The sequence below is a fragment of the Myotis nattereri genome (genome assembly GCF_964212035.1).
Source record: "Myotis nattereri genome assembly, chromosome: 17".
NCBI classification, from domain to species: Eukaryota; Metazoa; Chordata; class Mammalia; order Chiroptera; family Vespertilionidae; genus Myotis; species Myotis nattereri.
The window spans coordinates 10,821,601-10,844,682 of NC_138092.1; the positions used below are offsets into that span (position 1 = coordinate 10,821,601).

The 23,082-nt window shown below is 47.7% G+C and overlaps 1 protein-coding gene across 2 annotated transcripts in view; it reads left to right on the plus strand.

The window, feature by feature from the left end:
• MATN2 (matrilin 2) overlaps positions 1-21,131 on the plus strand; it is a 113,653-nt gene extending 92,522 nt beyond the window's left edge. The window contains exons 11-19 of one of the 2 annotated variants that reach the window (XM_081111110.1): positions 4,066-4,188; positions 7,826-7,948; positions 10,563-10,685; positions 13,350-13,763; positions 16,429-16,581; positions 17,920-17,991; positions 18,307-18,441; positions 19,031-19,129; positions 20,577-21,131. In XM_081111110.1, coding sequence (XP_080967236.1) covers positions 4,066-4,188; positions 7,826-7,948; positions 10,563-10,685; positions 13,350-13,763; positions 16,429-16,581; positions 17,920-17,991; positions 18,307-18,441; positions 19,031-19,129; positions 20,577-20,632 — 1,298 coding nt within the window. In that variant the 3' untranslated portion in view covers positions 20,633-21,131. The remainder of the gene's footprint in view (positions 1-4,065; positions 4,189-7,825; positions 7,949-10,562; positions 10,686-13,349; positions 13,764-16,428; positions 16,582-17,919; positions 17,992-18,306; positions 18,442-19,030; positions 19,130-20,576) is intronic. The other variant, XM_081111111.1, reaches the window with a different exon arrangement.
• The last annotated feature ends 1,951 nt before the right edge of the window (positions 21,132-23,082 follow it).

Consider the following 23,082-nt stretch of genomic DNA (forward strand, 5'->3'; position numbering starts at 1 on the left):
CTGCAGACTGAAGGGTCCCAGGTTTGATTCCAGCCAAGGGCACATACCTCGGTTGCAGGCTCAATCCCCGGACCCCAGGCCAGTGTGGGAGGCAACCAATTGATGTGTCTCTCTCACATCGATGTTTCTCTCTGTCTCTCCCCCTCCCTTCCATTCTCTCTAAAAATCAGTGGGAAAATATCATCTGGCTGACTCACTCCATCAGTCTCTAGGTGAGGACACACACATACACATACACACACACACACAGTGGCTCAGTCCAGCAGCTGCTTGGTTTGTCTGAGCCAGCGCCTCTATGGAGTTAGTGAACACTTGGCTGCTCCTGGTCTCATTATAAGAGAAGCCGGGAAACAGCGTCCTTCTGTCTCTCGGCCTTGGTTACCCTCCGTGGCTTTCTCCCCCTGGGTTTGCGGTGGTTTTAATAACCTCCTACGCGGAGCCCCAGGCACAGGATAGCTGTCTGTCATCGCCGCAGAGGTGCGTGTCCATGGAGCATATTGCCCCATGATTGCCGCCCCACCGGCGTCCGTGACTCACCAGATGTGGAATCCAGATGTGGGGAGCACAGGCTGTGTCAGCACGCAGGGCTGCCAGAGGGGCCCTGAAAACCTGCCCTATGCCCTGAAACGTCTGGTCACCCTGAGCCCAGATTGCGGACCCCATCAGGACGAGGGCTCAATGCACGTGTGCTCCTGCCCCTTCCGCGTGAGAGGAGGAGGGCCCGCTGTTCGAGGGCAATGCTTTCCTCCTGCCTGAGCGTCCTCATCTATCCTGTCACCCTTTTCCCTTCAGCGGTGGCTCCCGGGCGAGGCTGCCCTCACTCCCGTCTCTGGGTTGGAGTCGAGGTACTTCCTTAAGCTGGGTCTGGTCATCCTCCTTCTCACACATGTTGGCCCTGTCCCTGCAGTGGGCTGGGCGTGTCGTGCTGAGTGTGGGCATCCCTGGGTGGATGCGGGTCCAGTTTTCGCCCTGACTCAGTTTCAAGTTTCTCCGGGAAGAAGAAATTAAAGACGGAATATCACCCACTCTGTGTGATGAGAGTTGTGATGTGGAAAGAACAGTGCCGTAGAGGATTTGACAGGTGGGGGGGGGGGGGCAGGGAGGGAGGAGGGACCACCGCCTGGTCTAGAGAAAGCCTCCTGAGAAAGGTGTTTGGCCTGGCGCCTGGAGACGGATGGAGTGAGCGAGCAGAGGTGGACAGCGTTAGGGACTAGATGTTTGTGTCCTCCCCGAACTCCTCGTTGGAATCCTAGCTGCCCCAGAGATGGCAGTGGGCGCTGGGGCTTTGGGGTGACTAGGTCATGAGCGTGGAGCCCTCGTGAACGGGATTTGCGCTTTTAGGAAAGAGACCCCACAGAGCTCCCGAGTCCTGTCCGCATGTGAGGGACCTGGAAGGGGGCCCTCACCCGACTATGTGGGCTCCCTGATCTCAGACTTCCGGCCTCCAGAACTGTGTTCAGCACATGTTTGCTGCTGTAAGCCGCCCCGTGTGTAGTATGTTGTTACAGCACCACCGCGGACTAAGACAGGGTGGAGCTCTTCCCAGGCACAGGAAACGGCACACGGAAGCCCAGGTCCCGAGAGGGCACTGAGGATTGAGTTTTGAGTGTGAGAGGGAGACGTGAGAGATGAGGTGGGAGAAGCAGGCGGGACAGGTCGCCTACAGCGCTTAGGGTCACAGTAAACCATTTGGAGGCCTGGCCTCCCTTGAGAAAACGATTTTGTCTTCTGAGAACCTACCAGCCTGTGAGCAGACTGCCGACCTAGGATGGCCATTGGAGGTGCATCTGGACCAGGGAATTTGGAGGTGATAGATTGGTGAACTCATCACACCTCTGCCCCAGCACAGCTGACACGAGTCACCTCCGCAGATTCAGGGACCTGGGCGAGTCACCTCCCTTCTCTGGCCATCATTTTCTCAACTTTGAAACAATGGCGTTGGGCCACGTCCTCTCCAAGGTCCCTTTCAGACCGAAAATAAAGGTAGCACCTGGCACAGAGTCAGGGCTCCATAAATGCTTGCTGAATGAATGGACTCCTTGCTGGGGTGCCCACGGTTCTCCACGGGCGAAGTCACCCCATCCTAGCAAGTCAGGGCTGGTGGCTGTCTTTGCCTGTTAGGGACCCACTGAAGTACTTCCCTAGAGGGGAGTACCTTTGGCTCTGGGGAGAAGCAGGCTCAAGTTGGTTTCCAGACTTGGTGAGTAGAAAGCAGCGCCAGCCTGGTCAGGAGTCAGCGGCAGTATAACTTGGGCATTGTCCAGTTTGCCGTGTGTGGTTCTTTAATTTGTGAGGGATCCCGAATACCCCGACATGCGGAAACTGGACACTTTGCTGAACAAATGTGAACTGTGCACTCTGCAAGGCGGTGCGTGGGAGAGGGCGGAGCCCAGCTGGCTGCCAGCAGCCACACCCTCTGGTTCTCATGTAGAACAGCTGCACAGAGTCCCCAGGAGGCGGGTCTAGTATTACCCTCGCTTCTCAGAGAGGAGCACTGAGGGGGGTTTCCTTTTGCTCAGTGGGTACTCACCGGGGTCTGCTGGGTGCCAGGCCCTGAGCTGATGCTGGGAGGTGCAGGAGAGAAGGCGCATCCAGGCCAGGCCCTCTGGAGATCAGAGCCACGGGAACGCGCTCCGGGAGGAGGCGGCAGAAACCCAACCCAACCACATACGGACCGTTCAGTGACAAGTGTGACACCACCAGAGGGGCAGATGCCTGGGCTCTGAGGCCCTGTGCCGGGAGGTCGGGGAGACATCTGGAGGTGGTGAAGGAGGAAGGAGTCCCCAGGCAGAGGCCTGGCCGTGCAGAGCCCTGTGGTGGGAGGGATTCTGGCTCAGCACCCAAGTACTGAGGTCCTGAAAGAAAGTTCTCAGAGCCGGGGGAGAGGGCCAGGTGAGGCGCAGGGTTCCTGCGAACCTTGCCAAGGATTCGGTCTCATCCCAAGACTCTCAGGAAGCAGTAAAGGCTGGGAAGGGGACTCAGGCTGAGGGGGGGTGGGGGTGGGAGGATGGATTGGAGGCGGTGAAAGTGGGCGTGCAGAACCCGGCAGTAAATGATGCCACAGCCCAAGACACAGATGATGGCGTTTGGTTCATGATGTTGGAGGCACAGAATAATCTGGACACTTGGGAGGGTCTCTGAACATAAGGGCTGGGTCAGAGTATGTCACCCCACTGCTCACCCCCCCTCCCTCCCCCGCCCAGTGAGCCTTTCTCACTTAGATGCAACCACTGCCTGTGCTCCCAGGTGATCTGCCCCCGCTCCTCCCCTGCCAGCCTGGGTCAGACTGGTCTCTGCTTGTCCTGAAACATGCCAAGATGCGTCTACCTCTGCTATTTGCAAATTCTTTCTTGGGGGCGCTGTTCTTCCCCAGATGCCAGGCACTCAGTCATCTCTTTCTTCAGCGCTCTGCTCAGTGCCCCGTTCCTGACGGCAGATGACAAGTGCTCCCCTGGCTCCAGCCCAGCAGGCATGCTCTAGCCCCTCAGCCTGCTTTTCCTCCAAAGCACCTTTCCCCGTCCGACACATATTTGTCTGTCTATTGATGTCCCCCCCCCGTCTGCCCCCCGCTTCCTTCCCACCCCTGCTGCCAAGTGTAAGCTTCACAAAGACAGAAACTGTCTCACCTGCCTGGAAGAGTGCCTGACTCACACAGTAGGGACTCGTGAAATATTGTTAACCAAGTGAAAAGATGAATGAATGGGCTACCTAAGTGTGACACGTACCTGCATATCTAGGTAGATGCTGTTATGTACGTAAGTTATTTACATGATATGATAACCAATGACGTTCAACTCATTTTCTGATACTTAGAGGCCATTCGTATCTCTCCTTTGTAAATTGTCATTTCATGTCTTCTGTTCGTTTTCCCTGTGAAGATGATGGTACCGTTCAATTTATGTGCTCTTCATATATTACGAATAGACATGCTTCCTACTTTGAAATGTGCATTAGGGAATTAGATCCTGTTTTAGTTGAAGGTGACTGGAGTGCCTGTAAGGTTGAAGAAGTCACTGATGTCCGAATCATTTCCTCCCCGTTTCTCTCATTCCACGTGGTTCGCAGAATTGGACGCGTGTGCCCTGGGGGACCACGGTTGCGAGCATTCCTGTGTGAGCAGCGGAGACTCCTTCGTGTGCCAGTGCTTTGAGGGGTACCTGCTCCGGGCAGACGGGAAGACGTGCCGAAGTAAGTGTTTAGCGGAGTTGGCTCCATCAGTGGGTCTGACCTCCGCACGAAAACCACCATCCCGATCTCTGGTTCATCAGTTGCTCTCAGTTCAGTGCCGCATGACCACCAAATGCAATGTGGGATCCTGGGTGGGATCTTGGATCAAAAAAGTGACAGCAGCCCTAGCTGTTTGGCTCAGTGGATAGAGCATCGGCCTGCGGACTGAAGGGTCCCGGTTTCGGTTGCAGTCAGGGGTACGTGCCCAGGTTGTGGGTTCGATCCCCAGTAGGGGATGTGCAGGAGGCAGCCGGTCAATGATTCTATCTCATCATTGATGTTTCTATCTCTCTCTCCCTCTCCCTTTCTCTCTGAAATCAACACAAATATTTATTCAACAAAAAAATTAAGGAAATGCAAACAAACTATGGACTTTAGTGGATATTAGTTGTATCAATATTGGTCTGTGAATTTTATAACATGTATTACACTAAATGAAAATGTTATAGGGGAAACTGGGAATGGGGGTTTACGGGAGCTTTCTGTACTATCTTTTCAATTTTTCGGTGCATCTAAAACTCTCCTAAACAATAAAGTCCAGGGGAGAACCAAGATGGCGGCATAGGTTAACGCCGGAGTTTGCTGCCTTGAACAACTACTTCAAAAGTGAAACTAAAAGACTGAACGGACATCACCGAGAACCACAGGAACACTGGCTGAGTGGAAGTCCTACAACTAGGAGGAAAGAGAAACGCATACGGACACTCAGAGGAGGCGCAGTGCTGAAGTCAAATTCTGAGGTGCGGAGCTCGCGCACGGAGCGGGCTGGCGGCGGAGGGCGTGGTTGGCGTTTTCAATCGGGAGGGAGTCGCAGACTCTGAGCTCCAGATCCGGGCAAGTCTCTAGGGACCCAGACTCAAACGGGAGAAGCAGGACTGCCTGGCTTCGGTCAGAGCGAGTGCAGCTTTCTCTCCGAGGTTTGCAGCCATTCCTGGGACTCAGAGAGGCAGAGCCCCTGGGGACAGGACTGAGAGCCGCCATAACTGCTCTCTCCAGCCCACCCTATTGATCCTGTGCGACCCGCCCCGCCCAAGCCCTGCTCAGAGGCATTTGCCGGATAGCCTCAGGCAAAGGCTAGATTAGCACCTCCCTAGAGGACAGAAGTTCTCTCACTGCAGACACAGCTGATTCTCATAGCCACTTGGCCTGGAGGTCAAACCCTCCCTGGTATTAGCTACAACAATCAAGGCTTAACTACAAGACTGCGCACAAAGACCACTAGGGGGTGCACCAAGGAAGCATAACAAAATGCGGAGACAAAGAAACAGGACAAAATTGTCAATGGAAGATATAGAGTTCAGAACCACACTTTTAAGGTCTCTCAAGAACTGTTTAGAAGCCGCCGATAAACTTAATGAGATCTACAAGAAAACTAATGAGACCCTCGATATTATGATGGGGAACCAACTAGAAATTAAGCATACACCGACTGAAATAAAGAATACTATACAGACTCCCAACAGCAGACCAGAGGAGCACAAGAATCAAGTCAATGATTTGAAATGCGAGGAAGCAAAAAACACCCAACCGGAGGGGCGGAATGAAAAAAGAATCCAAAAATGCGAGGATAGTGTAAGGAGCCCCTGGGACAGCTTCAAGCGTACCAACATCAGAATTATAGGGGTGCCAGAAGATGAGAGAGAGCAAGATATTGAAAACCTATTTGAAGAAATAATGACAGAAAACTTCCCCCACCTGGTGAAAGAAATGGACTTACAGGTCCAAGAAGCGCGGAGAACCCCAAACAGAAGGAATCCAAAGAGGACCACACCAAGACACATCATCATTAAAATGCCAAGAGCAAAAGACAAAGAGAGAATCTTAAAAGCAGCAAGAGAAAGAAACTCAGTTACCTACAAGGGAATACCCATACGACTGTCAGCTGATTTCTCAACAGAAACTTTGCAGGCCAGAAGGGAGTGGCAAGAAATATTCAAAGTGATGAATACCAAGAACCTACAACCAAGATTACTTTATCCAGCAAAGCTATCATTCAGAATTGAAGGTCAGATAAAGAGCTTCACAGATAAGGAAAAGCTAAAGGAGTTCATCACCACCAAACCAGGATTATATGAAATGCTGAAAGGTATCCTTTAAGAAGAGGAAGAGGAAGAAAAAGGTAAAGATACAAATTATGAACAACAAATATGCATCTATCAACAAGTGAATCTAAGAATCAAGTGAATAAATAATCTGATGAACAGAATGAACTGGTGATTATAATAGAATCAGGGACATAGAAAGGGAATGGACTGACTATTCTTGGGGGGGAAAGGGGTGTGGGAGATGCGGGAAGAGACTGGACAAAAATCGTGCACCTATGGATGAGGACAATGGGTGGGGAGTGAGGGCAGAGGGTCGGGCGGGAACTGGGAGGAGGGGAGTTATGGGGGAAAAAAAGAGGAACAAATGTAATAATCTGAACAATAAAGATTTAATTAAAAAAAAAACAAACAATAAAGTCCAGTACAAAGAGCACAAGCAAATGCACAAAGGAGAAGAGTCATGGCCAGAGCTATAACGGAAGTTGCTCACTAATGCCTGAGGCAAGAGGCAGTGGGTTAGTAGCATGGCTTCACGGGAAGACGTACAGTCTGGAACCCAGGGTTCTGTCAACTTCTGTCTCTGCCGCTTATTACGTGGGCGAGTTGCTTAACTTCTCTGCGCCTTTGTTTCTTTATTTCTAATAATGCTGTTGTTTCCGGGAGCACAGATCCCTCAGAGAGACCACCGTGTGAGGAGGCCATTCTCATGCCTCAGAAAGCAGAGCCTCTTAGATGGGCCAAGTCCCATCTCCGTATAGTCAAAGGGGAGTGTGACGCTGAGCAAGGGATTTCCATCCCTATCCATCACCTTTTCTCAAGCTGCTCAGGGCACTTTTCAAAGGGCAAGCCATGTTGACAGAGATGGGTAACCGGAACGACTGCTCTGGTTTTTCAGACAGGAGAGGTAAGGCTCCAGAGGGTGACGAGACTGAGTCAAGTCATGTGTCGGGGACAAGGCCAAACTTAGATTTCAGTGCTGCTCATCGAAATGGAGGTTTAATTTCCTAAGTAAACACCAAAAGTGCTTCCCTTCCGATAGAAGAAACTGCATCTGCAGAAAGCTGGTGAGGGACTGCATTTTTTAAATATATATATATATATATTTTATTGATTTTTTTACAGAGAGGAAGGGAGAGGGATAGAGAGCCAGAAACATCGATGAGAGAGCAACATCGATCAGCTGCCTCCTGCACGCCCCCTACTGGGGATGTGCCCGCAACCCAGGTACATGCCCTTGACCGGAATCGAACCTGGGACCCTTCAGTCCGCAGGCCAATGCTCTATCCACTGAGCCAAACCGGTTCTGGCAAGACTGCATTTTTATGAGACGCTGAATTAGATGCTGGTGAGTGAGGACGGTGACGACAGTGAGGAGGTTTGAGTTAGGCCACATCAGAGCCCCCGAACTTCATCCTCAAGTTCACCCTCCTCCCCACGGGCCGCTGAGCTCAGGGGACTCTGGAGCCTGGGGCTGAGATGAATGGACCCTCTGAGGTGACGCTGGGGAAACTTTACGTTGATGAAATTGTTTTAAGTTGCTCTGCTGTCCTCAGGGAAAGACGTCTGCCAAGCAGTAGACCACGGCTGTGAGCACATGTGTGTGAACAGCGGGGAGTCCTACATCTGCAAGTGCTCGGAGGGCTTCCGGCTGGCCGAGGACGGGAAACGCTGCAGAAGTGAGTGACCTCCAGTGGAGCTGAACTTGTCCCTCTGTGGGATGTGGTTATATAACTTCGTTTAATCTTAAAGCTCTTTCTTTGCAATTCACGTCACAGTGACAAGTTCCCGCCGTGGGCACTCTGAAGGGTTTTGCTCCTGATCAGGACAGGAGACCGTTAGTTGTTAGGAATTTCTCAGTCGAGGTCCCAAGACGTCAGGCTCTTTGCTGCTTTTCATCCTCTCCCCGTTGGTGGCCCTCTTCACAGGAGCTCTGGGGGTGCTCAGAGCCTCGCACAGTGCCTGGCTACTCATGGGACTGCGTTAGAACCTCTGTGAGCCATCGTCCTGGGGATCAGAGGTTAATTATGGTGCGTTTTCTTCTTGGAGGCCCTCAGAAGTAAAGGTAGTGTGTGTGTGTGTGTGTGTGTGTGTGAATGGATGTATGGATGGATGGATAGAATATGACTATGGGGTTTGGCAAGTCTGATGTCTGCAGGGCAGGCTGGAGCTCCAGGGAAGAGCTAATGTAGTTCTAATCCAAAGGCAGTCTGCTGGCAGAGTTCTCTCTTTCAGGGGGGCATTAGTCTTTTTTAAAAAATATTTTTTTTATTGATTTCAGAGAGGAAGGGAGAGGGAGAGATAGAAACATCAATGATGAGAATCATTGATTGGCTGCTTCCTGCACGCCCCCTACTGGGGATCGAGCCCACAACCTGGGCACCTGGGCATGTGCCCTTGACTGAAATCGAACCCAGGACCAGGTCCTGCAGGCTGTCACTCTATCCACTGAGCAAAACCCGCTAGGGTTCCTCCCTCCCCTCCTTAAAGCCTTCTACTGACTAGGTGAGGTCCACCACAATATGGAAGATACCCTACTTTACTCAGAGTCTACTGATTTAAATGTTAATCTCATCTGAACAGTAGCTTTGTTGCAACATCTAGACTGCTGTTTGACCGTAGCACAGAAATTAACCATCACAGTACCCAAAGAAAGACAGGACGCGAGCTCAGTGAGGTGGGCATTGGCAGAGCACAGGGCACCCTGACTGGGTGGCTCAGTTGGTTGGAGCATCATCCCGTACACCGAAAGGTTGCAGGTTTGATTGCTGGTCAGGGCAGATTCCTAGGTTCTGGGGTGCGTGGGGAAGGTAACCAATCGATGTTTTTCTCTCTCCTTTCCTCTCTCAAGTCAATAAATATATACTCGGGTGAGAAAAAAAAAAGAGCACAGGACAAAGATTTTTCTCCACAGTGAGATTCTGAGCTGTTAATCCTACTTTGGGGCAGGGGAGGGGCTGGGTTTCAACACTGTCTACCTGCTTTTGTGACCTTCTGTTCCAGTGGGCAGAATGGCCCTTTTTACATCAAGGCACAATAAACTCATTTGCTTTTGCGGTGGATTTGGGGGAATTTCCTCATACTCCTTTGAGGTAATTGGGGTCATGCCATGTGTCAGCAAAGCTGGGTTAGATGTAACTCATTGCTCTCCTCTTCTACCAGCAAGAAGGGCTCCTACCTTGAGCGGGAACTCAGGGTGCCTGCGGGACCCTGGCCTAGCCCTGCAGGGCTCGTGAAGGGTCCTGTTTTGCCCCCCACAGAGCAGCATCCTTTCTACGGAGACCATGTCTACAATTCTGCCCAGTATGCCTGCCCAAGCCGTTGGCGCCTGCTTTTATTTCTATTTCTATAAATGCAAGCGTACACACAGGCGCCATTTATTCACTCAGCACATTTGTTGCTTAGTTGGTACAACTTCTACCTTTGGAATTTAATTGCTAAATCAAATCCCTCCATTCCAGTTCTAGAGCAGTGGTTCTCAACCTTCTGGCCCTTTAAATACAGTTCCTCATGTTGTGACCCAACCATAAAATTATTTTCGTTGCTACTTCATAACTGTCATGTTGCTACTGTTATGTAATGTAAATATCTGATATGCAGGATGGTCTTAGGCGACCCCTGTGAAAGGGTGGTTCAACCGCCAAAGGGGTCGCGACCCACAGGTTGAGAACCGCTGTTCTGGAGGGATCTGTAGTACAGCGTGCTTGGAGGAAACCTCCCCTTTAGGGAGCTAATGACAGGAAAGAGCCACAGGCTTTCTCGCCGTGGAGGGGGAGGACTCCGGACGGTGCCTCATCCGTGTCCTCAGCTTGCTGCGCTCTGGCATCTGTGGAACTTTCTGAGCCTTTTCATTGTACATCGGTACATTAGTTATTCCTGCCTTCCTTTTATCACGGGACATCGTGAAGATCAAAGGGCTGTAACTACTTTGAAGAGTTTAAAAAGAGAAATATTGATTAGGCTATTAAAACAGGAGTGCTGGGGATGTCTATGGGGAAAAATCAGTAGTTTGGGAAAATCAAAATCCAGTGCAGGTCAAACAGTTCGAAAAATTAATAATAAATTCAGGACACCGGTCACCCATCTTACCTACCAGTCAGGCTTGGGGGAGTGAGAGCTTTCTGCAGGGTGTGTCCCCTCCCCATGTCCTGGGCATTAGACTGAAAGGGGATGCATAGAGGAGGTTTGAGCAGAGATGGGAAATGGATCGCTTCCGTGATCTCTCTGGACATGACTATTCAACCCAACTCGTATCTGCGCTGATGGGATTGCTCGGCTCTGCGTTTTCCTCAGGGAAGGATGTCTGCAAGTCAACCCACCATGGCTGCGAGCACATTTGTGTTCATCGTGGCGATTCCTACATCTGCAAATGCTCAGAGGGGTTCATTCTAGCTGAGGATGGCAGACGGTGCAAGAGTAAGTGATCTGAACTTGGCTTTCTATTTTAATGTGGTTTGGGAGTAAGTGTCTGAATTGGTGCAACATTTAGAAGGACCATTTGGCAATTATTTAAAGGCAATTCAGCTTGTCGGAGTTTATCCAATGACTATGTGCATGTATTCCCAAAGCTATAGACTGTATAGAAGAACATTTTGTGCAGTATTGTTTGTATCAGCAAAAATTTGGGAACAAGATCAATGTCCATCCACAAGAGACGGATCAGGTAAATTATGGTTCAGCTATACAGTAGAATACTATACAGCTGTTAAGAGTGAAGCAGCTCTAGATGTATTCCCAGGGTGTTTTAGCTGAAAAAAGCATGGAGCTCAATGGTTTTTATAGTATATTACCATTGATATGTCGTAGAGGCTCTCTCTATCGTACCATGTATGGTGAGAGAGAGGACACACAAACACACACACAGATACACACATACACATACAGACATACACATATATACATACTTTTTGGTTATGTTTGAATTTTGTTCCATGTGCATATATTATCTTGTAGAAAAAAATTAAGAAAAAGGATAGAGACAAAATTTAGAAAGCATCAATGGTGAGGAAGCTCAGTATGGTGATGAGTCAAAAATAAAGGAAGAAACTGGGGTCTTTGTAGAAAAAAAGGCTTGAGGCACCATTCAAATACCTCAGCCATGATTTCTAACCCCCCTCCTCCCCTCCCCACCCTCCCCAGCGGGGGAAAGGTCCCCGGGAGAAGCTGCAGCTCAGCATGAGGACAAAGACGCTTTCCCACAGGGCAGCCGTGTGATTAATTAGTGAAGACCGTGAACTTTGGGTCAGACGGGTCTGGATTTAAACCCCATTCATACACTTGTGTGAACTGGACAGATAGTTTAGCTTCTCTGAGTCTCTGTTCTTTTTTATCTAGAGTATGAAGAATAAATAAGGTCATATTTTTAAAGGTGCTTAGCCCAGTGTTGTCCCATTCTGAGTGCTTGACAGATGATAGCTATTGTCATCAAGGGCAGAGCTGTCCGGAGAGGGGCCTCAGGGGGAGGGATGGGTGCCTCAGGAGAGGTGCTCAGCCCTCTGAATGGCCGCCGGCCAGGGATGTTGCGAAGATGTCAGCAGCAGGGGGGCTGCACAAGGCGACCTTTGAAGGTTCTATTCAACCGCACGTGGGCTGCAGCCCTCCCGGATCCGAGGGCAGAAGTCGGGCACCTCTCCCCCGACACCCTTCACTCCACCCTGCGCTCATTTCCTGGGGAAGCTCCTGTGCCCCTCTGTGCGCCCAGCCGCTGGGTGTGTTCTGTGAGGAAAGGGTAGAGGAGGAAGAGGAGAAAAGGCACTCGCTGCTAGAAAACTCTTCAGTGTTTCTGGAATCTGCCAGAGATCCACACGCACTCCGCCTGCGGCTTTTTGTTTGTTTGTGGGGTGTTTTGTTGTTGTTTTTTTGGTTGATTCAGGAACAGGCTATGAATGTACGTGAAGCTCTGAATTGGCCTTTTCCTCGTTCACTAATAAAGAATCAATAAGGTGAGTGATGAGGACACGCTCTTAATGGAGAAAGAGAGGGACCCAACCCCCAACACACACACACACACACACACACACACACACACACACTAACATGTCACTCAGGCCAGGCGTAGACATATTTCTGCATGTGGGTGCCTTGTTTATTTATTGTGCTTCATGTTCAAAGATTAGACAGCTGCTTGATATATAACAGAGAATGTTATGAGATCATCCATTTGGATCCTTAAATGTCTTATGCAGCCCTAAGTAACAAAAAAAAAATCTCTCCACACCCGGATTGCTTAAGTATTTGCATAAAGCTTTTACTGTCAACCATCTGCATTGCCTGGAAAGCTTTCGTGTAGATAAAGAATTCCCAGTGATAATTCATTTTTGAGTTTTTATAGATCAGTAGGGCACTCACAGGCGTGCTACCCAATGGACACCACCTCCTTTATTTTGTCAGCAAGCATTTGTTGAATACCTACTGTGTGCCAGGTTTGGGGGATGCAGAAATGAATGAGATAGGGCCCCCGATGTGGAGGAACTGGCAGGCTGGAAGAGGAGACCGCACACGATCAGCTCTCGCCCAGCGTGTGGGGTGCCCTGGACGACACGCAGCGGGGAGCCGGGGTTCGCCTTGGTCTCCATCGCAGTCCTGCTGCGCCTCCTGCCTTGCGTGAAGCACATGCTCAATAAGCAGGTTTTTGTCGAATAAATGTGTGTGTGTGAGGGGGGCACACAGAGTAACTGGTACAAACTGGGTTACTGTGACGCTCCCTGGAAAAGGTGCTGGCTGAGCTGCATGTAAGGATTTCCATCCCCGCTGTCTGTCAGAATGCCAGCACTGGGTGGGGTCAGCCTCCTGGAGGAAAGTTACAGAAGCTTCTGGGTGTTGACAGGCCCTTCAGTGTCCTTTACGCAAGTCCCTCCAGACCTGGCCGTCAGAGCCCAGGGGGCAGGGGGCCTGGTTCCCTCGTGTATGCCTCTGCCGTGGTCTCTCCCAGCACCTCATGGCTGTATGTTATCTCGAGAACAAAGGTGGTTCTCCAAAGTGGCCGTGCCTCCAAATGAAGCGTACTTGTCTCCTACTCTTGTGCATAAATAACTGTTTAAAAATCATTTACCTATCTCAGCTTTCCTTTCGTCCTTCTAGGATGCTCCGAAGGCCCAATTGATCTGGTCTTTGTGATCGATGGATCCAAGAGCCTCGGAGAAGATAACTTTGAGATCGTGAAGCAGTTTGTCACTGGGATTATAGATTCCCTGGTGATTTCCCCCAAAGCTGCTCGAGTGGGGCTGCTCCAATATTCCACGCAGGTCCGCACGGAGTTTACCCTGAGAAACTTCAGCTCGGCCAAGGACATGAAAAAAGCCGTGGCCCACATGAAATACATGGGCAAGGGCTCCATGACGGGGCTGGCCCTGAGACACATGTTTGAGAGGAGTTTCACGCAGGCAGACGGGGCCAGGCCTCTCTCCGCACGGGTGCCCCGGGCGGCCATCGTGTTCACCGATGGACGGGCTCAGGACGATGTCGCCGAGTGGGCCAGTAAAGCCAAGGACAATGGTAATGTGGATGGAGGAGCGGCGGACACCACTCCAGGTTCAGGTTGCTTAAGCTCACGTGGTGGTCACAGCTGGCCACCGGGGTGAGATTCTGAGGGTACAGACTGCTGTTACACACCTCTCCCAAACTGCCCTCGAGAGGCCCTCAGGGGAGTTACGGGACGGGAAGGATGCAGAAGGGTTGCAGAACGGAGATGAGCCCAGACACAGACCCTACCCCCGAGAAATCATCTACTGCACTTCACCAGCCGGGGTGTGACCTCCCGTGGAGAGAATCAATCCTACACGTGCTATTTACCACAGATAAATACACAACAGTCCCCAAACACTGGTAAAAATAGATTCCTGGTGGAACTTTTCATTTTTTAAAAAAATGTTTTTGTTGGTTTTAGAGAGAGAGAGGGAGAGGGGTAGAGAGATACATTGATGAGAGAGAAATTTCATCAATAAGCTGCCTCCTGCACTACCCCCACTGAACCAAGCCCACAGCCCGGGCATGTGCCCTGACCAGGAGTCAGACTGGTGACCTGTTGGTTCCTGGGTTGACACTCAATCCCTGAGCCAGACTGGCCAGGCTGATACTTTAAAAAAACAAACACCCCTAGCTGGGTTGGCTCAGTGGGTAGAGCACTGGCCTGCAGACTGAAGGGTCCCAGGTTCGATTCTGGTCAAGGGCACATGCCCAGGTTTCGGGCTCAATCCCCAGTAGGGGGTGTGCAGGAGGCAGCCGATCAATGATTCTCTCTTATCATTGATGTTTCTATCTCTCTCTTCCTCTCCCTTTCTCTCTGAAATCAATAAAAATATATTTTAAAAAATAAATAAAAAAACAAAACTAATACTGCAAGTGAACGGGGAAAGCACCACAGCCTCGGGAGAGCAAATACTCTTGTGTTTGCAAGAGGCAAAAGTTAGCTTTTGAGAAAATGCAACTGCAGGAGATTATGACTAAGCTCTCACTGCTCAGTAGAACTCGCCTCTTCTCCGAGTTGTATGATGCAGGGGGACGGGGGTTACTTTATGGTGGGCGGATGTGAAGTGTGACAGGAGTTTGGCCCTGGGAAAAGGGAAACCCAAAAGCTAGGTGGTTGGTAGAGCCAGCTTAAGGCAAAGTGTCCGAATTCTTTGGGGAGATGAGAAAACCTGAGGTTGTGAAGCTGTTTGCGGAAAAGCCACTTTCTTTAGGAACATGGTGAGGGCCCGTGGCTTTAGCAGGTCCTACAGAGCGGAGAAGGGGAGGCACAGGGCTTCGTCCGAGACTTTCCAGACCCAGTGCTGGGCATGGAGCACCTGCGTGACTAGTGCTTGCTGAGTGAACAAGGAGTGGAAGTGCCAGCGAGCCCACGGGTGAGCTCCATCCTCCAGAAAGGCTGGTTCACGTCGGCCTCCAGTCACTCTTTGTAAGGAGGCCAACGCAGGGATATTGCTTCCCCCACTAGTCACACCTTTTTTCTGGGCTCAAGAGTAGCCACGAAGTGTCCTGCCTCAATCATCTGGTGTCCGCTCACTCCCAGCTCCTCTGCTTCTAGACTGGCTTGTAAAAGCTCATGTCAAACCCATGGGCCCCTAGAGCTGCCCCCTCAAAATACTGGGGAAAGCATCCGTCTCCAAAGACCGTGGTTGGCCCTTTCATTTGTCACATTGAGATCAATCTACCTTTCTTTTTCGCCAACTCACATTTCCACAAGTCACCCCAAGGCAGGTGGTAGGAGAAACACGTGTATTTGGTTCTTGAATCGAGAAATGTATCTGAAGTGACATCTTCTAATGAATTTAATTATTCCTATGCCTAGCTAACACAATCTTAAAATAGTAATTATCCTTTTTAGGAAGTTGTACATAAACTCACTGGGCTCTTAGACAAGTATGCTGAACTTGACTACTGACCTTACATAGACTTAGAACAAGGCAAAACTCTTGCCCCTTGGCTTAAAGGGCCATTTTTATGTGTATTTTTAAAAAATATCTAGTTTAATGAATTAGCCATAATAAGATATCAGTGCTAAAAAATTTTGACAATCAAGTAAAACTTAAGTTCTTATTATTTTACTTTCAAATACAGAGTATACAGGGCAGGGAGTCTAATGATTGATCATTTGAAAAGCTTTTGGAGCCATCTCGTATCTCTTTGAATATCTAATGTTGATTCTTGGTTTGTTCTTTTTTCCTGACTTTGGAGCTTTCCAGTCTGTGGGTCTGCGGGTCCTTTTCAGCTTGGCACCTCCTCCCAAGGCTCTGTCTTCCCAAGGGCGGTGGGCAGAAGGCAGCCTCACCGGGCCCAGGTCACTTCCGCTCCTCTCCAGTACCACTGAGAAGTAGAAACTGTTATGAAATCATAAAATGCCTGTCTCTTAGACTTCTCCCAGGAGATTCCTTCAGTCATCCATAGCTCTTTCCTCTCTATCCACAGGCTAATTCAAGGAAAAAGTAAGATTTGTTAAATGACCTTCCCCAGAGCCAAGCAACAGGATGGTGGTCTAGCTCCCAGACCTCTCTTGGATTCCTGTCTTTTGCTCACAGAGCCAACATAAAAATGGTGAAAAAATAAAGTGAGGTTGACAGGGAAATCACACCATTTAACATCTAGCTTTGGGTGCAGTATACACAACTTCCAGGCCATGGGAACACAGCCCTAACCACCTTGTTCTTACTTCTCTGCACTGCAGGTATAACCATGTATGCTGTCGGGGTAGGAAAAGCCATCGAGGAAGAACTGCAAGAGATTGCCTCCAAGCCCACGGACAAGCATCTCTTCTACGCCGAGGACTTCAGCACGATGGGCGAGATAAGTGAAAAGCTAAAGAAAGGCATATGTGAAGGTACTAGAGCTTATGTCTAGGAGAGAGCTTAGCAAACGGGGCAGCTGAACCCTTGAATGAGAAATTCTCAACCCATTCCCTCAAGGGGCTCAGAAAAGCGTCTCCCTGCGGTGCAGGGCCAGTGACACCTGTAAACACTACGCACAGAGGGCGGGAGAGGGGTCAGAGGAGACAACAGTAACAGGCAGCATGGGTGGTGATGCCGTGCTGAGCGGCCTGAGAGCGCTTTGACACACTGGCATACTCGATCCTCACAAGACTCCTTTGGAGATGGCCATGTAAGAAACCATTTTAGACATCGGGAGGGCTGATGCCCACCTTCAGGGTCTGGCTGTAAGTGGGTGGGAAGGGATGGTAGCCCTTTCTAGTCCACTGTCGAAAATGAAAGAATGTCTCCAGGCACGGGCTCCATCTGCTTGTAGAACATTAGGCTGCCCTCTGCTTTTCTCGTTTACTGTGCCACATCAGGCATGCTGACATGTAGCGGTTCTGCCCATTTTCCCTTTTTCTCCTGTCCCAAGTTCAGTCACCAATAAAATCCCAGTCTAAGTGATATACCTTATTCCTCTCTAACAGAAGGGGACCGGGGAGGGAAGGCCTTTCAGATTTCTAATCTGAGTAGATAATGTTTTGCCTCCAGGCCAGGGGTGGGGAAACATTTTTCCTGCCAAGGGCCATGTGGATATTTGTAACATCATTCACTCAACACATTGCTGACCAGTAGTTTTATTGCTAGCTTTACCCAGTGGCCAGATAAGTTACTGTGGAACGAGTACAAAAAACGTTTTACATAAGTGTTAAAGACACACTTGAAAATTAAATACCCATTGCATTTTGAAGTTATTTATTACATGTTCTTACAAGCTAATATCTCTTTAAAGTATGATACTTTGTAAAACACTGTAATATGAAGCGAGAATTCTCATGATCCGTCCGCATAATATATTTAATATACATTTATGTTGCTATAGACAAAGCTCCTAGATTTATTGAATTTTGAGCCTGACCTGTGGTTGCCTGGCAGGGCCAGACCAAATGATAAGGCCCATTCCAGTGGAAATGCCTCAAGAAGAGCATGGCCACTGCAACTTGATGCTTGAACTTCCCCACCTCACCTCCCACACATGGTGTTTGGGGCATTTTTAAGCAGCACGTAAGGGGGCCAGGCTCGAGGGGTCTCGTAGCCAAGTGCTCTTTGGATCTGTGGTGTTAGCAAATGAAACTGAAAAGCCCTGGGTCCCATCAGGTAGGTAAGGAGCTGGTCTGGGACCAGTTTCCCGAATGACATGTGTGCATGCGGACAACTGTCACCCCTTCTGGTCATCTTTTCCCTCTCAGCTCTGGAAGACTCTGACGGAAGTCAGGACTCCCCAGCTGGGGAATTGCCAAAGAGGGGTCACCAGCCAACAGGTAAGTAAAAAGCAGTGTTCTCAGAGCCTTCGGTGGAAGCTCCCACTATGGCTTCCCCCCAGACAAAAATTGTAAAGAGATGAAAGCAAGAGCTGAACTATATGGCTCTTCCCCTCGATCAGATAGGAAACACTGACTTCACACCTTAAGCCATGTTTGGTAATAGCCTCTCTGAGTCTCATTGCCAAAGTTTTTCCAAAGTCAAGTAGTGTGCCCCGAGTTAGGAATACCACGTACCTTACTCTGACCACTGGCAGCTTTTTACACCACAGCGGTGTTAGGCAGGGTTGCCTTCACTTGTCTTTCTCTTTACAGAATCTGAGCCAGTCACCATAAATATCCAAGACCTACTTTCCTGTTCTAATTTTGCAGTGCAACACAGGTATCTGTTTGAAGAAGACAGTCTTTCACGGTCTGCACAAAAACTGTTCCATTCCACAAAATCTCCAGGTAATTCCTAGTAGAATATGAGTATAGGTCAGTGATGGCGAACCTATGACACGCGTGTCAGAGGTGACACACGAACTCATTTTTTTGGTTGATTTTTCTTTGTTAAATGGCATTTAAATATATAAATATCAAAAATATAAGTCTTTGTTTTACTATGGTTGCAAATATCAAAAAATTTCTATATGTGACACGGCACCAGAGTTAAGTTAGGGTTTTTCAAAATACTGACACGCCGAGCTCAAAAGGTTCGCCATCACTGCTATAGGTTATCTTGATAACAGCCTCTCCGCTTGCCAATAAACTCAGTGTAAGAGAGGAAAGGAAAGGAGGAATGAGGAAATCAGGTGGGGAAAAGAGAACGTAAGTAAAATGAGATCTAAAACGAGGAACTGAAGTGGTCTCCCCATCCACAGTGCAGGCCACGTCGGAGCTGGAAGGCTTCCCTGGGTTTACGGGATCTGGCTGTGTGGAAAAAGTTGAACATTTCTTTCATTACGGTTTCCTCCATGTGCTGATTCAGTCCCATTATTATGCGTCTGGGAAATCTGGTGGGCTCACAGAGGTGAACACTTTCCATCTGCTTTCTCAGGAAGTCCTTTGGAAGACAAACCTGATGAATGCAAATGTGAAAACCTCATAATGTTCCAGACCCTTGCAAATGAGGAAGTAAGAAAATTAACACAACGCTATATCCTTTTCTGGTTTTGTGCTTCTGTATGGAATGCAGAGAACATTATCAAACCACCCCAAGCACAAGGGAAGTCATTTCCATGACGCCAAGAGCAGTGAGCTCCGGGGAAGGCTTCTTTCTCAAGCAGCCTGATAGGATCTGGGAGCCAAGGGCGAGCCCAGCTTAGTGCAAAGCTCAACCACGGAGCTGCCGTCTGCTGTTCTGGAGGGCTTAGCAGGAAGGCCAGTTGGCCAGTCAGTACGTGGAGGAAAGAAACACACATGTAAGGAACTCCCTCTTTGCTGGGAGAAAATGGAAGTTACGTACCGGTAGGAAGTATACCAAAGGTATAGTATCAAGAGCAAAGCACGTTGTGGAACCAAGAGGTTTCAAAGTCCCTCTAAACGCCAAGCTTTTCCTTTGGCCCCAACCCACACTGTAGCCACATTTGGTCAGTGTTTAGTTTCTAGAGGACTGGGGTTGGGTTTTTTGTTTTTGGTTTGGCAGCAAAGATCTTTTATATCAGCACTCTAAGATGAAACATTCCACCAAGGGAACAGCAGGATCCAATGATTCATTAAAACAATATTACAAATAAGAGGAATGCTTTGGGATAACGGAGAAATGAAGATTTAGCACTTTACACACGGAACAGCCTGCCAACTGCTCTGAACTTATTAATCAGCGTACTAAAGCTGGCTTGTATCTATCTCAACATGGATCAATCAGCCAGTCAGTAGGGAAATGGTTTAATTCAGAACTATTTGTGTCAGTGGGTTTCTATAAGGAACAACATATAGCAATTACCTTTCTGAAAACTGGAAATATGGTCCCCTAAAAAAAATAAGACTGATTAACACATCAGGGCTCTCATTCTGCCAGCAAGAGGGCGGGTGGAAGGAATTAAGGAGCTTACAGGAAGACAAGTGCCTATTCAAATGAGCCTCTCCTCTTCCTTTTACCGCCTCAACTCCGAGGGTCTACTTCACAAGAGACCAAGAAGTTTTATATCAAAGAGCACAGGTCAGCAGTCTTCAGGGTTGCTGCCCTTTGGCCATACCTGACCTAAGTGAAAACTCCCCATTTCTCTCCTGACTTGAGAGATGGCCATATCTTACTTTCCAAGGCTTAATGCTTTTATTCTCTTCACTACATCACCAACATTATCAATTCCGGTTCACAGAGGTGTGTTACTGCAAACTAATTTATAAGTAAGAAGTCTGATTAGAAATTAAAAAAAAAAAAAAAAGTTGAACCAAGCTATCCTGCTTTGATGTTTTAACTCCAAAACAGTTTTGTAGCATGTGTTAATAGCATAAATTTACAAGTCAGGTTTTAAACTTACTTAACAGAAACAGGAGGGGAAAGCCTTATATTTTTAGGACAAATTTTTATGTAGGTAAATCAAGTGATATTTAAATGTAAATAAAAATGAGCGATTCCTCTTCCTTAATTTGAGATGTACTAGAAGAAATGACACAGAGAATGGAAGCCCTAGAAAATCGTCTGAGATACAGATGAAGATTGGAAATACTCTGTATTTGTATGTCATTGTATCAAGGACTACAACGAAAGCGGTTCAGAGCCCCAAAGCTCAGGCTATCGCTAATTCTGTAAGGTTGTTAACATGGTTAGTACTGAGAAAGCTGGTTCGCTATGGCACAGAGGCAAAAAGTAGACACTAACTTGTATAAACTTAATGAGAAAAAAAATCCTTCAGATTCCTACAATGAGTTTACCAAATGAGAACACATAAGCTATGCAAGATACTCTGTACCATACTGTGGACATGATCTGCTTTTGCCCCGTCCTCCCTTAGAATGTTGCAATTGCATTGGACTACAAAGTAAAGTTTGCACGGTCTTACAGCTGTAGAACACTGGCCATAGGAAAAGCTATTTTTTGTATTGGACTTTACCTTGATATATGTATATGGACGTATGCATAAAATCATAGGACATGTACTTGTGTAGCAAGTTGTTTTTTTAATACAATATTAAAATTCACTTCAGAGATGGCACTCTGTGTAAAATTCTTAGTTTAACTTTAAATGCAAGGTGTAAGCATGAGATATGACCAATATGCGTATGAAAGAAATGTTGAATCTCACTGGTAATCAGGAAAATGCAGGTTAAAAAACAATAGCTTGGCAAAAATGAGTATGTCTTACTATAACACATGTTGGTAAGGATGTGGAAATCTGGGGCTCTTGTACAACGTACACAACCTTGTATTCTAGTCTCGGCATTTTAGCAGGTATGAGACCTATGCAAGAATGTTGCTAGAGTTTACCAAAGTCACATATTAGAAACAATCGGACCATCAGGAGGGTAACTGATGAATTGTGGCATAATCCATAATTCAGAAATAATATACAGCATTTAAAAGTAACACACCTACATGCATACATGGTTAAACTAAAAAGCAAAGTTAAATTTAAAAAGCCAATATTAAAGTATGTTTAGTGTACCATTTCTGTAAATGTAAAGAAACCCTCAAACACAACTATTGGTTCAGATACATAAATATGTACATTTAAGTACAAAGAAATGTTCTGGAAGGATATATACAATAGTGGTTGTCCCTGGGAAAAAGAAGTGGGAATGGGGACAAGGCCAAAGGAGACTTCGGGTGGATCAGGTCAAGGCATCTAGAGCAGCAAGAAAACACCACAGGTGGCAGCTTCATTAGGAAATGAAGACACCCCAAAGATATCCACCCATCGACTTGGGAGGCCAATTGATGCCTTACAAAGTACCTTGAATAAGCTTTTGTTTAAATATTTCAAGACAGCCCAGCTGGTGTGGCTCAGTGGTTGAGCATCAACTCATGAACCAGGTCATGGTTTGATTCCTGACCAGGGCACATACCAGGGTTTTGGGCTCAATCCCCAGTAAGTAGCGTGCATGAGGCAACTGGTGATGTTTCTCTCTCCCTCCCTCCCTGAAATCAGTAAGAGCACATTTAAAAAAAAATTATTAAAAAGTTTTTTATTTCAAGACAAGTGTTTCCATCAGAATGTTCTACCAAAGGGCAGTGTGGTACAGTAGGAACACCTAGGCTCAATCGTATCTGAAAATGATTCTTTCCAAGTATAAAATGAATAATTCAAAGTCTAGTTTATACTTGAGTCATCCACTTGATCCAGTAAACAGATTTTCATTAGGAAGCATTGATTTGGGTTGGCATTACCCTTTGAGATGTAATTGACTCCATCACTTTCTGTGGAGTCCTGGCTCCCTCTAGTGGAGGAAGAACATTACATAATGGTTAATGTTCAAGATGTTCAAGACTCATTATCAACAAGATGAAGATGAAATTCTGGACTAGAAAGCCACAACCATTCAATGAGAATTAAGTAAAGGTTTAAGCCCTAAAAGTCATTATTCATTATGGTTTTTGAATTTTTATTATGTGCCAACCACATAATCAATGATAAAATGTTGAAAATATTAAGTCCCAGGGAGTGGGCTGGAGGGGGGTCAATGGGGGATAAAAGGGGACATATGTAACCTTCAACAATAAAGATTAAAAAAAGAAAGAAAGAAAATGTTAAGTCCCTATCCTCTGGAACCTTAGTTTAATGAGACAGATGTGAACGCCATAAGGTTCCATGGTAACTCAGAATCACCCAATCTAGACTGGGAGAGGATGTTGGGGTGACCTGAAAGGGGAAAGAAACCAGATACCACAAGTAGAGGGAGCAGCAAGTCTAAGTTGGAAATAACAATTGCAAGAGAGAATATCAGAGAACTGTTTTCCATGAACCAGATGACTATCTTCCAGAAAGTCCAACACAAAGTTTGGTTTCTTCTCTATTTAACTTTTGCTCCTGCTATACCATACGGACTGCAATTAACACTTAAAAAAACATATTTTATTGATTTCAGAGAGGAAGGAAACATCAATGATGAAAGAGTCATTGATCTGCTGCCTCCTGCATGCCCCCCACTGGGGATCAAGTCCACAAC